The sequence below is a fragment of the Pollicipes pollicipes genome, unplaced genomic scaffold (assembly GCF_011947565.3).
Source record: "Pollicipes pollicipes isolate AB1234 unplaced genomic scaffold, Ppol_2.1 Scaffold_6138;HRSCAF=7277_pilon_pilon_pilon, whole genome shotgun sequence".
Taxonomy (NCBI): Eukaryota; Metazoa; Arthropoda; class Thecostraca; order Pollicipedomorpha; family Pollicipedidae; genus Pollicipes; species Pollicipes pollicipes.
Window position 1 is genome coordinate 24652022 of NW_023596818.1, and position 15935 is coordinate 24667956.

The 15935-nt window shown below is 53.2% G+C and overlaps 1 protein-coding gene across 1 annotated transcript in view; it reads left to right on the plus strand.

The window, feature by feature from the left end:
- Window positions 1–1793: 1793 nt before the first annotated feature.
- Window positions 1794–15935, plus strand: part of TfAP-2 (transcription factor AP-2) — a 109393-nt gene continuing 95251 nt past the window's right edge. Inside the window, exon 1 of the mRNA XM_037229527.1 lies at window positions 1794–1965. Coding sequence (XP_037085422.1) covers window positions 1963–1965 — 3 coding nt within the window. The 5' untranslated portion in view covers window positions 1794–1962. The remainder of the gene's footprint in view (window positions 1966–15935) is intronic.

The window sequence follows — 15935 nt, forward strand, 5'->3', positions numbered from 1 at the left end:
CCAAGTAAGACATAAATAACCTGACTTTTGTACCGTTAATGCACATGTGTTCTGCGATTTGAAGACCGCGTTGAAAAATGACTTAGACACCGTAAAATTCGCCGAGCGATGGTTCCGTGACGCACCTCACATACTTTAAATGTACTGCTACCGTCGTCCTGCGGGCTGACATTGAAGCTGCTGGGCCCGCCGCCGGCGCCAGCTGGCCACCGACGCGGCGCGGCGCGGCGCGGCCGGAGGGGTGCGCCCCGAGCGGGCACGCGACGGCCCGGGGCTGCCGCTAATTCGCGCCGACAGCCGGTGAGAACGTCCCCGGGCCGACCCGCGCCGGGAACGGCCCCAGGTCAGACTCCCACGCTCCGGGGTCGAGCGGCGTGTGCCGGCCGCGGGGCGGGCCCCCGGCCGGCGCCGCGGCGCGCCGCGCTCCTCACGCGCCCGCGGCCGCCGCCGCCGCCGCCGCGCCGGCGTGAAAATCGAGAGGGAAGATCGCCGCGTCGGCGTCGGTGATTACGCGCGGCGCAGGGCCGGCGGCCGGCGCCAAATAAAGGGGTGTCCGTGTCGGCCCGGTGCGCGGCTGCCCAGCCGCACAACTGGCAATTTGTAAACTGCCCAAGTCGTATCATCGGACGAAGCATTATGTCATTTGATGGGCCGGCCGGCCCGGGGGATTCGACCGTAATGAGACCGTGAAAAGCCCCTCTGGGACGCGGACGCCGAGAGAGCAGTGCCGCCTGCTGAGCGGGGAACGGGTGGGCGCGCCGCACTCTCCGCAGGGAGACGAGTGCTGGCTAATGAATGCTGGCGGCTCCGCCCTGCGAGCCAGCCGATAGATGAGCTGTCAGAGGGGTTTACACATCCCATGGTTTATCCCCACGGAGGTGGGCCGCCCGTCCCGTCACATGACAAATCATCGGAGGAAACTGGAGCTGTACAAATCCCCAGTCAAATTGACGTGCGGATCTACCGTCAATCACGGCTTGGGGTTGGCCACGTTGCCCCCCGGCCATAGCCGAAGCTTTCTATACTTCGAGGGACTCCGGCTATCCTAAGGCTTCTGAACTGTAACGGGGTATCGAACAGAGCTGTTGGGTGAAAACACTGAGTGAAGCTATCACGTGCTCTCCAAACGGTTTCGCAGATCTCTCCACCTTTGGCTGTGCCTCCAGCTGGATGCTCTGTCCTCCAGCTGACCACTGCGGCCTTCCCGCGACGGTGGGGGAGACATGTTTTTGGGCGCGCTATCGCCCATATGAGTTAGATACGAAACAAGTTTTGTTTTCTCCCCCTGATTTATTGGACATTTGTCAGACTTTTGCACTCTACGCTGTGATAATTTTGGGATATTCTTACTTAAAAACGAGGTCCAATCGAGAAAAGTGGGGAAACAGGCCCTATGGAGCGCATATGTCTAATAGTGGACATCGTATCCCAACATCGCCCATTTGTCATCGGGCAGCGTACATTGTGAGCATGCCTTGCTCCATCTCCACTGATATATGGGCGGGGGCGGCGGGAGTGGTGGCCAGGTCGGCCGCGCCCGGCCGCCGTCAGCCGCTCTCTCCGAGCTGCTGCGGGTTGCGCTGCGCGCGCGCCGCCGGTAGCCGGCCGGCGCTCCGCCATCGCGGCCGGCTGGCACCGCCCGCCGGCGCCGCTCGGCCAACCGGGAGGCGGCGCGCTCGCGTGCAGCGGCGCGCGGCCCCCGGCTGCCGGCGCCGCCGCAGCCGCCCGAGCGCGGTAGCTGTATCTCACAGCGGGCGAAAAAACAATAGCGCCCGGCCGCCGCCTCGCGCGCTCGGTCGCCGCTTACCGCTCGCGGACACGCCGTCCGCCACTGACCGGCCGGCGCGCGCCCAGCAGGCTTGACACGTGTGACGACGCGCGGGGACCGCCGGTCTCCGCCCCGCAGCAGCTACGACGTTCGCGGCGGCCCAGTACGGGCTCAGCCCGGGCTACTACCCAGTCATGGTAAGGGCCGCCGGCCACCGGAGGGGCGCCGCGTGGGGCCACCGCTGGCCGGCCACCGTGGCGGGCGCCCGCTTACAGGGCGCGCACGTGGATGTTGCGAATGAGATAAACGGGGACAGCTGCAGGTCTTGTTTGAAATGATCTTGGTGGGAGGCTGTTCTTTAAAAGATGTCAATGCCATATATTTAGGTAATTGTGTTTTCCGGATGTGTCGATTTTTGTGAATGGTTGGGGTTCGGAGCGAGCGGTGGACCACGCAGCCCAACTTCGCTACAAAGGTGTGTTTCACAACAGCTTTAGCCCTCATCATTAGGTAAACAACACTTTTATTTTAATTTTGGCATAATTTCGCAACTACTTCCTTATTTGATCAGCATGGTAGTCATGACCATAAAATAGTCCTAAAGACGTCGGGCTTTCTATGACACTTTGGCAATATTGTCACCAATGTTGTATTCTGGCGCAACAGGTTTGTGGCCGAAACCAGCCATGGGACCCAAATCAATATCTGGGACCAGCACCCCCTCAAAAGAGTGCATATCGACATCCCTGGTATCTTCCCACACAAAATTGTGGTGTATTTTGATATCAGCCGAATCGATCGTCTTGCAGGAATGTTCGCTTCCTCTAAAAACAACAGAATGCAGGCATTTGATGCCTCCTTTTTCACTATTCTTTGTAATTTGACATCATGCGTGTGTTGATATTTCTTCGGAGATTATCGGGTGCAGAAACCAAACCTTTTATGGATACTACTCCGCCCTGCATCAACACACCTACTTCCATGATTGTTTTTGGTGACCCCTGCCTTGCAGCCCATGGCATCTTGGCAGCGTCCCTTCAAAGTCATAGCTTGTTGGAAGAACTGGTGCTTGCTTAGCTTGGAAAAGAAAATAAATATCAGCAATTTTGGTGGGTAGACGAAAAATTTCTTACCATGGGTGGGTTCTCAAAATTCATTAGATTGAGAGAAAACGACATTTACCCAAAACTTTTAAGTTTGTCGTTTCCAGTTTTGTATTCTAGTGACTTTTTGGTGATCTGGGTCGACTAGCGAGGCGGCCGAGGCACGCATCGGGAGCTGGGGGATCGGCAAGCCCCCCCCCCCCCTCCCAATGATGTTCAAAACCCCATCCATGTGTTGGAGCATCACAATTTACAACGGGTTGATGCAAGATGTTCTAATCCATATAAACTGGTTCTTGATGAACATGGTTTGGATGACATTGTTTTTTATCTGCACATACCATCTTCTGCTGATAAAAGACGAGTAATTAGCCAAACCTTAGTGCTCTGTCAAACACGTGATTCATCCACAAATTTCTTAACGTACTTAATCAAGGAATTCACCATAATTTTTGTTACAACCGCTTTATCACATTGTAGCAGTACGTATTTCAGGCTATTGCCATTTTCGTGGCCTTTTACCACGGCATGAACCAAAAATTCACATTTTGCTCGAGGCAAGAAAAGGCGAAGAAAACGGGCATTGTATTTGTTGGCTTTTACAACATGACACCAATTAACTTTTTGGGGGTTCTTGTTGGCATCGCACACAATATGTGAAACCAACATAACAGATAAGATGCCAATCCGCAGCGCTGTTTTACGTGAAATATGGGATGGACACATAAGGAGAGCATTCCTGAATATTGCGAAGCTTGGGATCTGAACATGCGTCTTTTACCTTTGGTGCAAAAAAAAGTAAAAAGCGGTGATGCCGATGTGATGAATTTTATGTGACGGTCGTGAAAAGCGCATCGCATACTTTCAATGCAGCCGAACATGGAAACGGACATATCTACTACATCGATTTGTTTAAAAAAAAACATGTCAAAAAACACGTTCAGCCTTTATTTTTTTCTTGAGTGAAAGAAAAACTCGCACTTCCAAGCGCGCTCAGGAGCAAAAAGCGCAGAGCGCCGTCATTGTCACTTTTGAATGCTACGGTTCAGCACGCGGCTATGCGTGGTAGCCGTGATGCTGGAATGTAGGTACTTCTGTAGGGTAGTGGCCTGCTCCCATAGGAACAAGCTTAAATAAAAAGATGTTAAGTGCGTTGGCGAGGAGCATTATGCACATAGATAAGGCAACGGCAATAGTCTTATTCCTCGTGGAAAAACCAGGCGAATGGAAATATAGACGCATTGATATTTCGGCAACGTTCCTTTATCGAAACAAATAGCAGAATTAAATTCAAAATTGACTCAATTTTTGAATTTTGAATGTACTTTTGCTATCTGTTTTGATAAAGGCACGTTGCTAGAATATATTTCCATCCATGTCTCCGTTCTTTTGGCTCTTCCGCGAGGAATAAGGATGTTATTAAACTCTTAACTAAAAAGCTTCGCGGAAATGTTTCGGCGTAATAGTGAATGACTGGCAACACAAAAATTTCGTATAGATCAAAGATGACTCCTCAACCTTTTTAGTTAACGACTAGAAAATCAAATTTCGGCCCCAACATTTTTTGAGTTCACTGATAAGCGACCAACAAATGTCAGATGTTGGTCATGATCATGATCATGGTCATTGTCATTATGCACCATGCATTACCTGGCGGCGAACAATCAAGAACAATGCAATGTTTTTTTCTGTCTCCCCAGGCACAATGTTGTCATGGAAACATGGCTCTATGGAAGGATTTTGATAGTTTCTTAAACAAATTGGAGTTCTCAGCGTGGTTTCTAAAAGATGGGCACACATCTGCCTATAGGGTTGCAGCGAGATTGGCTTAGCAAAATGTTGCAATGGAGCGGAGGGCCGGTGCCCGCCTCCCCCCCCCCCCCCCCTCCCCTTGGCTACTTCCCTGGAAATGTGTTTGCGTAATCGGGCGAGATGCACCCAGAGAAGCATTCTGCGCCAAGCGCGGCATGCTGCATGAATGAAACGGAACGGAGCGAAAACATTGCCACCGAATGAAATTTAACAAGCATGCTGACATCTTACGCCAGTTACCGAAGCGCGCCCAAAGCTGTTGGAAGATGCCATCAACTGGCTTGGCTTTCAGTGATATTTTGAGAAAAAGAATCTGTATGGGGCCTTAAAAATAGTGATGATGTATGCAGTGCTGTGCTCCTATAGATTTTCTGTGCTTTTCTAATAAATACTACCAGCTCATTATACGAATCCCTGATACAATCTGACCAATCAAGCATGTTTGACCTAGGGAGAAAAGCCAAAGCGAAGCATAAAATGTGATGCGGACGTCTGAATGCCAAATGTAGTCACAATTTTTCGCCTCAGTTGAAAAGAGCCCTTTAGGTACGACAGTTAACACAAGAACAAGACGCAGATAGGCTGCCTCCCTCGCCAAACTCTGCATGAGACATGTTTCAATAGCTACAGTGTGATTAAATGCGTTGCGTTGCAGATATCTCTTATCGACGGCATGCTTTTGCTCTGTGTGAGTAGTTCGAAGTCTTTGTGATTGATACCCAAATTAAACTGTGATGAGAATCGGAGTTTACAGGGCTTCACATACACCTCATCATGCTACCGGTTAATTCTCCAAGTCCTTTGCAAACTTTGCAACGCTGAGAGATTACACGTAATGACAGGCACGTGACAATGACAGCATATTACGTTTGAACAGCGATGGAAGCGATCGTTTGAACGTTTGGAAGCGATCGACACCAATATACTTACGTCTAGTTAGGCTGTAAAGGAAGAGTTTGACGGGCCCATCCTTTCCTTGACATTGTTAATTTGATGCTGGGGGACTACAACGCTGTGACAAACGGTAGCATAAAAAATATTGTACTGATACCCGAGCGTGTCCGTCTTGTGGTATTTGTGTGTCATTCTCTCTCTCCTCCGCTATGTGAGCCTGTCACTTTCTCAGGTGCCGCCTTGTGAACGGAAAGTGTCCGGTGCTCGTGTGAAGAAACACTTAGCACGCTATTCCCACCGTGCATTGTTTCGCCCTCATATCTGGGTAGAACCCAAAGTCGGAGGTCTGCAGCGCACCTAGTTGTAGCAAATGTAAGGCATAGAAACGTCAAAGAACTGAACTTGAGCTTTGACATCCTGCCGGCTTTGGAACACCTCGAGTCATTTCGTCAGTGCTGCCAACTCAGTACCTGGACAACTGTCACCAGTTGTCACAACGGATTTTTTTCTGGCTGCCGTTTCTCACGAATGCGGAATGCTTTGAACACCATGAATAGAAGCCGGCCAAAATTTTCCCCATACGAGACAGCCACGAGGGCACGTGCGGACAATGTGCGGACAAAGACCCCATACAAATGAACAAATTTTTTTTCGATGTTGTGTTGATGTGCACATTCCCACCTTTTACCATGCATTGGTTGGTATGACGGTGGCTGGATTCGTGTTTGGAGACTTGCGATCGCCGTTAATTCTGTAGGACTTAGGAAGATAACAGCGCATGGTACACATGGTATCAACACGAGCGGATTCACTGACCTGCGATAGGGCAGAGGCGTGGGTGGTTTAAGCCTACGCATTATTAACGCATGTCTGGACTTGGCTCCACGCCGATGAGCTATGATGCATATATACATATATATATATATATATATATATATATATATATATATAGATAGATAGATAGATAGATAGATATGTGTGTGTGTATATATAACGGTAGATGAGCGTTGGGATAACAGTGGGCATACAGTAGTCACTTAGTTGCATCACTAGTTAGCTATTTCATCATATTTGGTTGATAATATCAGCCTAGCGGGTCACTTTGGTAAGCGTTATGTGACTCAACCATCCTGTTGCTGATGAAGAGTTACCCCTTCCTATCCTCCCACGTTTTCGTTCTCGCGTTTTAAATCAAATGCCAGTCAGACGTGTTATTATTTGGTACTTCTGGAAACAGCGAACCGACGAACTCTCAGCGCTGATCTGAAAACATCAATAACGGCTCTCTAGAGATCCTGCCGTCATCATCTTAAGCCGTTGTTGTTTTCGAGACGGGAGCTGGCCCAGAACAACCCAGCATCGCCCAGCTGGTCCGATGTACAGCAAAGGTGATATCAGCAGGCAAGCCGGCCCCGCGCCTAACAGCACTGATCCTACCCCAGAACGCAGGGGCGGATCCAGGATTTCGTCAAGGGAGGGGGGCACGCCACGTTTCAGGTCCCAGAGTTTAGGGCTCCCTCCCAAAAATACCGTCGAAGTCTGGTCATAGCATTTTGATACTTTTAGTACGCTATTTTTGTATGGAAACCCATCTTACTGTGCACATCCTTGGAAAACTAAACGTGCTACGCATGAGCATACATTGAGCTTACTCATTTCCAGGTTATGGTGAATCCTGTCAATGTAAGGGTAAGGTTTTTCAGAAAAATTGGCAAATTAAACTAGAGTTGGCTGCTAAATACCATTAAAATCAAGCACGAACTTTATTCCTGGCATATTTACAGCTAGCCGGCTGGTCGATGTAATGAGCTGATGGCTGATAACTAACGCAGAGTTTTTGCGTTGTTTTTTATGAATGTATATGAAATATCCTAACATTAAAATGTATCATATGAAATGGATAAGAATGGGATCCAGAGGTGTAAAAGGTATCACAAATTTAATAACCAACCGAAATATCACCTACGACGTCGGCGGCAAGTCAAATTACGTTTGACAATTGGGTGTCTAAAAACTCACCGGCGCATGTCCGACTGCTGCTCTAAGGCTAAGGCACTTAGACCAGCAGCGACGAAACCTGAGCGACCATGGGTGCCGCGGCAGGTCAACAAAGAGGTTTCTATCGACAAGTATTGGGTCCTCGAGCAAGTGAGAAGAACCCAATACCAACGTGAAAGGCCCCTTAAAGATCGGGAGTGCCCCGGCGGGTAGAAATATAGGACCCTGGCCAAAGCATAGGGCCCTTTGAGCAAATGGGCCAGTGAGTGTGTGCACATCGTGTGCGCATCCAAGACCAGTGGCGAATGACCAGTGAGGTGAATGAATACCCCTGTGCGAACAAGAGTGCCTGGTCAGATTAACGGAAAGGGCCGCGATGAGAGTGAAGGGTCCTCCGCAACCGAGGTCAAAGGGAAAAAGCCATAGATCAATGTAGAAGGTCCCTGAACATCGAGTGGCTCAGTGCCTTACCTCACTTTGGCTCCATCAACAGCGCAAGACCCTCTGAGCAGGTGGAAAGAGTCCGAGACCAACATGAAGGGTCCTTGAGTAACTGCGTGTATACCGGCATTTGGGGCCCCAACGAAAGCGTGTAGAGCCTTGGGGCAAATTGAAAGAATGCGTGGAGGGCCCTGATCGACCAAGAGTGTCCAGGCATGTTAACAGATGGTGTCCGACAGCAGCGTAGCGCCCTACGAGAAAATGCAAAGAGATCAAAGACAACGTGGAAGGCTCCTTAGCGATCAGATTGGCCCGGCAAGTGGACATATAGGGCCCCGGCAACAGCGTAACGCCTCTGGACAGTGCAATGAGTTTGTCTATTCACGGGCTTCACTTTCGCTTGCCACTGTTCTTGGTGATCTGGCGACCCAAAGACGTCCAATTTCGTTGCTTTATGTTTGGAAATTGCGCCCGTTCGCCTGGTCATGGGTCTCTTCAGAGCCTATGGGTTCCCTCGGGGTAAAAAGGGGAGCATGGTTCCGTGTCCACCTCCCCTCTAGATTCGCCACTGGCCCGAGCAATTTGATAGATGGGGCCACGACAAGGGCGTAGGGCCCTCCATTCAAGAAAGAAGCACCCAAAACCCGGCGTGAAGGCCCCGAACAGTTTAGTGCACCCTGGCAAGTTAGCAGATAAGGACCCCGACCAAGTGCGAAGAGCCCTCCGTTAAAGTAGGAAGCACCCGAGACCCAGTGTGGACGGCCCCAAGCGATCGAGTAAGCCCAAGTGGGGTAACAGATGGGCCCCAGACAAGAGCGTAGGGCCCAAAGCAATTGGCATAAAACTGGAATGGCCCTACGCCACTGTAGACGGCCCATGAGCACATCGCCACTGTAGACGGCCCATGAGCACATTGCCACTGTAGACGGCCCATGAGCACATCGTGAGTATGCCGGTAGGTTAACCGTGACCAGCGTGAGGGGCTCCTGAGCAACCGAGAATGCCCCGGCATGTCAACATATGGGACTCCCCGACTCCAGTGCATAGGTCGTTCCGGGCGAATGGAAAGAATCGGTGGAGGTCCCCTGATTGACAAACTGCCTCGGCACGTGATCAGGAAGGGCCCCAGAAATACCGCAGAACCCTCCGAGCAAATGTAAAGAAATCAAGGGCTAAGTAGAGGGCCCCTTAATGATCAGGTTGACTACGCAAGTGGACATATAGTGCCCCCTAAAACAGTAAATGGCCTCTGGACACAGTAAGCAGTCTTAAAACACCCCAGTCACCACCCTTCCAACCAGTGAAGAATCATTTTCGTCTCCTCGTGGGCCCTTCACCCTCGCTCGTGACTGTTATTGGTCGCGTGAAAACCCAAAGATGTCCAATTTTGTTGCGTTCTGTGTAAAAAAACTGTTTCGTCTTCGGCCGGCTATGGCCCCCTCGGAGCTTATGGGGCCCTTTGGGGCCTAAGGGGGGCGTGGCCCCGTGCCCCCTTTGGATCCGCCCCTGCCAGAACGTGCCACAACATTGCTCAAGCTTTTGCATTATGTCCACGAGTCGTGAGTTTTGCCATGATGCTACCGCTGTGTGTTGAACTGACCAGAGGTGCATTACCTCATTTACATCACTAATTTGGCATGATTCGTAAAAAAAAGATTTTAGCCACCTTGTGTTTGCTATCCAGCACTCCATGCCATCGGAATTAGATCATCGTTGTTGTGACGTGATCATATGAGAGCCATAACTCGAATGTCCGCTTCATCTAAACTGGAATGCGTTCTTTTATGTTCTTAAATTACATTTACATCAATGGTTTGCTTGGACGTGGTGGTGGTGAGAGAACAAGCGACGCCGCGTTTCCCTGGCCAATCTTATTTATCCATTCCTAGAATCTAGGTTTTTGTATGATTGACGATTTTCCTCTCTTGAGCCAAATGGAAAAGAAAACGGAGGTTAATCGTACAGCACAATGTCCCTTCCCCCATCGTCAGTGCTGTTCCACCATCCGGCTTTATGTACATTTGTTGGGCCAAATCAGACCGCTCGTTCAGATCTCAGATATCTTATTCACGCAAGCTGCTGCGATTTTGTCGTTCCTGATGTCTCTGAATATGATGAAGTACGATCAAACATGTAGCCGTCTCGGAGATATTTTAAGTTTGAGTAACATGATCACTGAATTTGCTCATTACATCGCATCTAAAGCGCCCAAGAAAAGAAAAGAAAAGTCCAGCTCGCTGTAAGGGGACGTTTCTTACTCCTCAGATCTCGCAGGTCAAACGTCTCGCTGAGCAGTCCGTGCGGGACGGACACCGTCGGGGCCGTCCGCGACAGGGCGTGGGCAGCGCGGCGGCGCGGCGCCGGTAGCCGCGGCGCCGGCTGGCAGCCTCATCAGCGCGCGAGCGGCAGCGCCACCGGGCCGACCCGCGCCGCGCCCGGCGTGCTAATCCGCGACCCCGGCCGGGCCTACTCCTAACCGCCAATGAAAGGCATAAATATTGAACAGGGGCGACCACTACCGGTGCCTGACGATCCAAATTCCCTTCGATTAGTATGCATAGCGAGGTTCTGCTTCGCCGAGGAAACGACGACGATGGCACTGGAATTCATTTAACAATAATTGATGAATGAAACTTAATTAAAACTGGAGGAGATTGCCCCAAACTTGTATCAGTGTTATAAATAATGCGGGCCGCGGCCGTCGGCCGGCCCTCTTGCACGGGCGGCCGCCCCGCCTGCCGCCGACCCTGACTCCCCATCAGCGGTCGGGCCACCGGCCGGCCCGGCGCCCGGCTGACAGCCGACCGCGGCGATGCCAACGCTATCTGATGCACGGCGGCCCTACACCGAGTCAGGCGCTGTCTGCCGCCCGGAGTTATGGACTGCCGCCGACTAGAGTCAGGGGCGGTGCACTGGCCGGACTCAAGGGGCAAGGCCTGGCTGCTGCACAGAGTCAATGGATGTCTGCTGCCCAGCGCCAGGAAGAGTCCACTGATCGAAGTTATGAAATGCCTGCTGTCCAGGTCAGGGGCTGTCAGCATTTGCTCCCCATCTTCTACTGGACAGCACTAGGCACGGACGTCCTTACCCACGCCCCCGACTCGCCTCGAGCTGTGTGAAAACCATCGCCGCTTAGCCAGCACGCGAGGCTTACAGGAAGCCGCTTGTTTTCAATCTGCTTACGGGCTGTTTTGCGTGAGGCGTCGCGGTGGCCGACGGTGCGAGCGCGAGCGGGCGGGTGCCGTCGGCACGCTCCAGCTGCGCCGTATGTAGTCCGAGCGGGCTGCATCACTTCCGGACTTCGCACGCTTTAATAAGCCGACACTTATTCCTTCCGCAAATGTACGGCGCTGTCCGTTCCCAGACGGCTCCGGGGAACGTGGGAAAGCACAGAAACGATAATTCGGGTAATTTGAGGTTATTGCAAGTACTGGACTCGTTATGGGCGGGAAATGAGCGCAGCGTCGGCGCAGGGTGGACGCGACACAGATTGTCCACGGTGGACATGGGCGTCCCGGGCGCGATGGACGTGGGCGTCCCGGGCGCGGTGGACGTGGGCGTCCCGGGCTCGGTGGGCGTGGGCGCCCCGGGCTCGGTGGACGTGGGCGTCCCGGGCTCGGTGGACGTGGGCGTCCCGGGCGCGGTGGACGTGCGCGTCCCGGGCTCGGTGGACATGGGCGTCCCGGGCGCGATGGACGTGGGCGTCCCGGGCGCGTAGGACGGGGGCGTCCCGGGCTCGGTGGACGGGGGTGCCGCGGGCGCGGTGGACGGGGGCGCCCCGGGCTCGGTGAACGGGGGCGCAGGGTGAAGAGCAACAGAGACTGGCGGTCCGTAGCTTCCATGGCGGCTGTGTTATCACGCATAGCTTATCTGACGTCTAGAAGAAACGCCTTTTCAGCTGTATTTTTTTTATTTCGTCTCGTAGCGGCGTGATTTAAAGGGTTTCATATGTCGAGACTATTGCTTCCACGAGACCTTCGAAGGGCCTTTTCATATCCCAGAGCTGACAGCATTTCTTGATAGTAGAAGTGTTGATTAGGAAGGCTTCGGAGTCAGACGCGTTGACGGGCAGCATGTCTGTCGGCATGCGCTGAAGACCCACAGAGCAACGGCTCACCAGCTCATGAGGGCCGACCCAGCTGGTATCTGCTGAACACCGCTGATACTGACAACAAAAGACGGCCTTTGCTCGTATTTTCAGTCACATTTGTCGCATCGTCGTCCAGAGCAACCCGCTATCGGGGACATCCGTCGGGCTTTTCCCTAATAATGTATGACCGGTGGGCGGAGCCAGCTAGGAAACCAGCTGACCTGTCAGCAGGCGCGAACGTAGCCGTGTAGATGGGATGACTCGAGTCTACTATTACCTGATCTTATCCCGTGCATCACTTTACATGAATGTAATTTGCTGAAAAGCTGCCGGGTTACCGGTCCCATCGACATCATGGGTAGCTGACTCGGCCCTGTCCGCCCCGGAACAATCGGATAGCCGCGATGTTGCAGGTTCACAACAGCAGCCACCTCTGGCGGCAGCCACGGGCAGGGCGATGCTGGACCATTCCATCCGCGTGTCCGCTGGCTCGATGCGCGGCGGGCACGTCTGGACCGCCGCCGCCCGTGTGGATTCACTGGCAATAATCGTTTGTTCTCAAATCTCTGCGTGCTCCTGACATTTTAATCCGACCGCGGCTGGATGTAATTCGGAGCGAGCGCGTGTAATTGATTGCGCGCCCGTTCCCAGAGATCAAACGGATTGCGGAGCGCGCGAGTGATGCGCCAACAAAACGAAACCAATTGCCATAGATCGCGGGCGCGTGCGTGGGCGCGCGCGGCCGCCGCCGCTGCGGGTGGCGCGAGCGCCGCCGCTGCCGCCGGACGCTGCCCTCGCTGCAGCGGCCGCCGGCGCCGCCACGCCCGCCCCGGCCGCATCTCCGGCCGGCGAGTTAGATACACGTCTTTCGCTGTTTTCGCCGCGGTACAATTTGCAGTAAATCGCGCTCGGCAAGTGCGCCTCGGCGGCGGCGGCGGCGGCGGCAGCGGCGGCGGCGCGCCCACACAGGCGGCCATGTAATGAGAGTGGACAGGGCGGCCGGTGGCCGCGCCGGCGTCGGCCATCCGTCACCGCTACCGATACCGGCAATTACAATATGCATGCGGCCGGTGATGCATGGAGCGGCGGCCGGCCGGGCGGCGGCGGAGGCGTGCGCGGCCGCCGGCGCCCGGCCGGGGTCGTGCGAGCTGGCCGGGGCGCGGCCGCCGCTGCTGCCGCCCTGTTCGGGTGAGTCGTGACGCACCGGATCGACGGCCGCCGCCGGCTGCTCCGGACCGCGTAGCTCGTGATGGGTTCAGCTACCGTCTCACTACTAATCTCGCCCGCTGTGCGAGCGTTCTGGCAGCGAGTACTGGTGTCACCGACGCCGTGGCTGAAGTCCTGCTCTTCTTTGAAGTCGCCTCCCCCCCCCCTTCCCGCCGCTTATGTTTTGTCGACTTTCTCAATATTTGGCATAAATCACCAAAGCTCCCCTGAAAAACGTATAAAAATAGCAAAAAACTCTACGCATACCAACAAATATGTTCTTTCGCCGCCAATACGTTTGATCATGTACCGCCTGTGACTGATGCTTTTAATGAATGGGCCTACGGATATCAGGATTCGTAAGTGTTGGATTTGCATCTGGTACCTGATCTGATGATTTGGCTGCTGAAGAATGTCGGATACCACCTTAGTTCAACCACCCAGCGCCCTTCGAATTGAAATGATGCTGCGGGCTTATCCTGTGGTAAAGTGGCCTCTTCGTTATGGTTGTGTTTGCAAAATCCTTCTTGTGTGAGTCTTCTTTGCTGGATGATAAATTCCAGTGCCTGAATCAAGACCGTTGCTTGGCCGTTTATCAAAACAGGCATCTATATGTGAACATTTCGCTCGTTTCTATGGTCGTGTTCATCTTGAAGTTAATTATATCTATACAAGTATCTATCTAGGGTAGCACATAACCTCGGTAGAAATGGATCCGAAGCGTCAGTCTTTACTGGATACTTGCATGGCTTATGTGTGAATATCTGGCAGGCTGGTAGACTCGTCGATGTCCCCATATCAAACACTGCCTTGCGTACATAAACATTATTGCGCCACATGGCTTACCTCCGGTCACCCTCGAACGGAGATAGCACTGCGCCACTTCGCCAGCTCTCGCCACCTCACCGTGTCGTTAACCCGCTGCATTGCTGCCGGTGGCCGGGGCCCGCCGTCAGTGGCCGGTGTCGGTTCGGATGCGGCGGCGCTCCGTCACCAGCTGCCGCAGGCCCCCCCCCCCCCCCGCCCTCAGAGGAGCACCGAGTGCGGCCGATCTGGCCCATCCCGCTGACGTCACGTGCCAGCTGGCGCCGCCGGCGGCGCGATGACACGCTCGACGACCATGAAAGAGGCGTGATGCCGCGAGCGGGGCCGGCGCGCCGTTTTTGTGGTGACGTAAAACGGCCGGGATAGATGAGCGGTCAGCCTGCGCGCGCGCTGGCGAGGCAGAGTGGCCCCACCGCCGCGAGCTGGCGAGGCAGAACGCCCCCGCCGACGCGAGCTGGCGAGGCAGGGCGGCCCCACCACCGCGAGCTGGCGAGGCAGAGTGGCCCCACCGCCGCGAGCTGGCGAGGCAGAACGGCCCCGCCGCCGCGAGCTGGCGAGGCAGGGCGGCCCCACCACCGCGAGCTGGCGAGGCAGGGCGGCCCCACCACCGCGAGCTGGCGAGGCAGAGTGGCCCCGCCGCCGCGAGCTGGCGAGGCAGGGCGGCCCCACCGCCGTGCGCTGGCGAGGCAGGGCGGCCCCGCATCCGCGGCAGGGCAGCCCCGCGGGCCCGTCGCCCGCCCGGGCGGAACGAAGCGCCACGGCTCGCGTCACACATTCTACACGGCAATGATCGGGACCATCGCGATGCTTCTTGCCGTGACAGTAAAACTCGACGGTCGTGTGCATATGTGGCTGCATGACTATGGGCATTGCTAAGAACATAAACAGTCTCTCTGAGCAAGTCTGCTACTTACATTTCCACGTCGAGCTCCAAATGTTATCGTCGGTTTGACAAATGGCTGCGAGTTACGCTGTTGCGGCCAGTGATGCTTTGAATGCTCTCCATGGCTCTATTCATCTGCGTGATGCTAGTGCCTGTTGCGAAATCCCACGCAAGAAACGTTTGCTTAGGTGGCTCCTCTGGGCATCAGAAAGGCCTGAACCCGGTAGCGTCTCTTCTAAAAAAACGTCTCGGTTGCGTCTATTCTAAAAAAGGGTCACAGTTGTGTCTTTTAAAAAGCGTCTCGGTTACGTCCTTTGTAAAAAAAATATGATACGTTTCGTCACATCGCAGAATCTTACTTTGCTGTGACAGCGACGCAACGGTAATGCTAGGCTTGCGTTGTTTTTTCCATTTCCTCTGTGTAGTATACAGATAGGACTCAATTGATCTTGAGATTCCAAGACAAGGAGTTCTGAACAGCATAATAGTTCGACGACAATGGAAAACTGTCTCGCAACCGCAAGTGGAAAGAAGGTCGTATTCTCCATTTAGTGGAGAATACGCCGTTCTATATATATATATATATATATATATATATATATATATATATATATATATATATATGTGTGTGTGTGTGTGTATGTGTGTATATATGTATATATTATATATATATATATATATATATATATATATATATATATGTGTGTGTGGTGTGTGTGTGTGTGTGTGTGTGTGTGTGTGTGTGTGTGTGTATTAATTTGCATCTCTAATTAGATTGCGGTTTTATCTGTTAATGACTTGGATGAAAACTATTAGCTCATGTTGCAACCCCCGAGGAGAGCAGACTATTGGGCTTGGAATGATCATAGTATGTAATTACGACAGACCTCACCGCTGGCATGGCGGTATGCACAG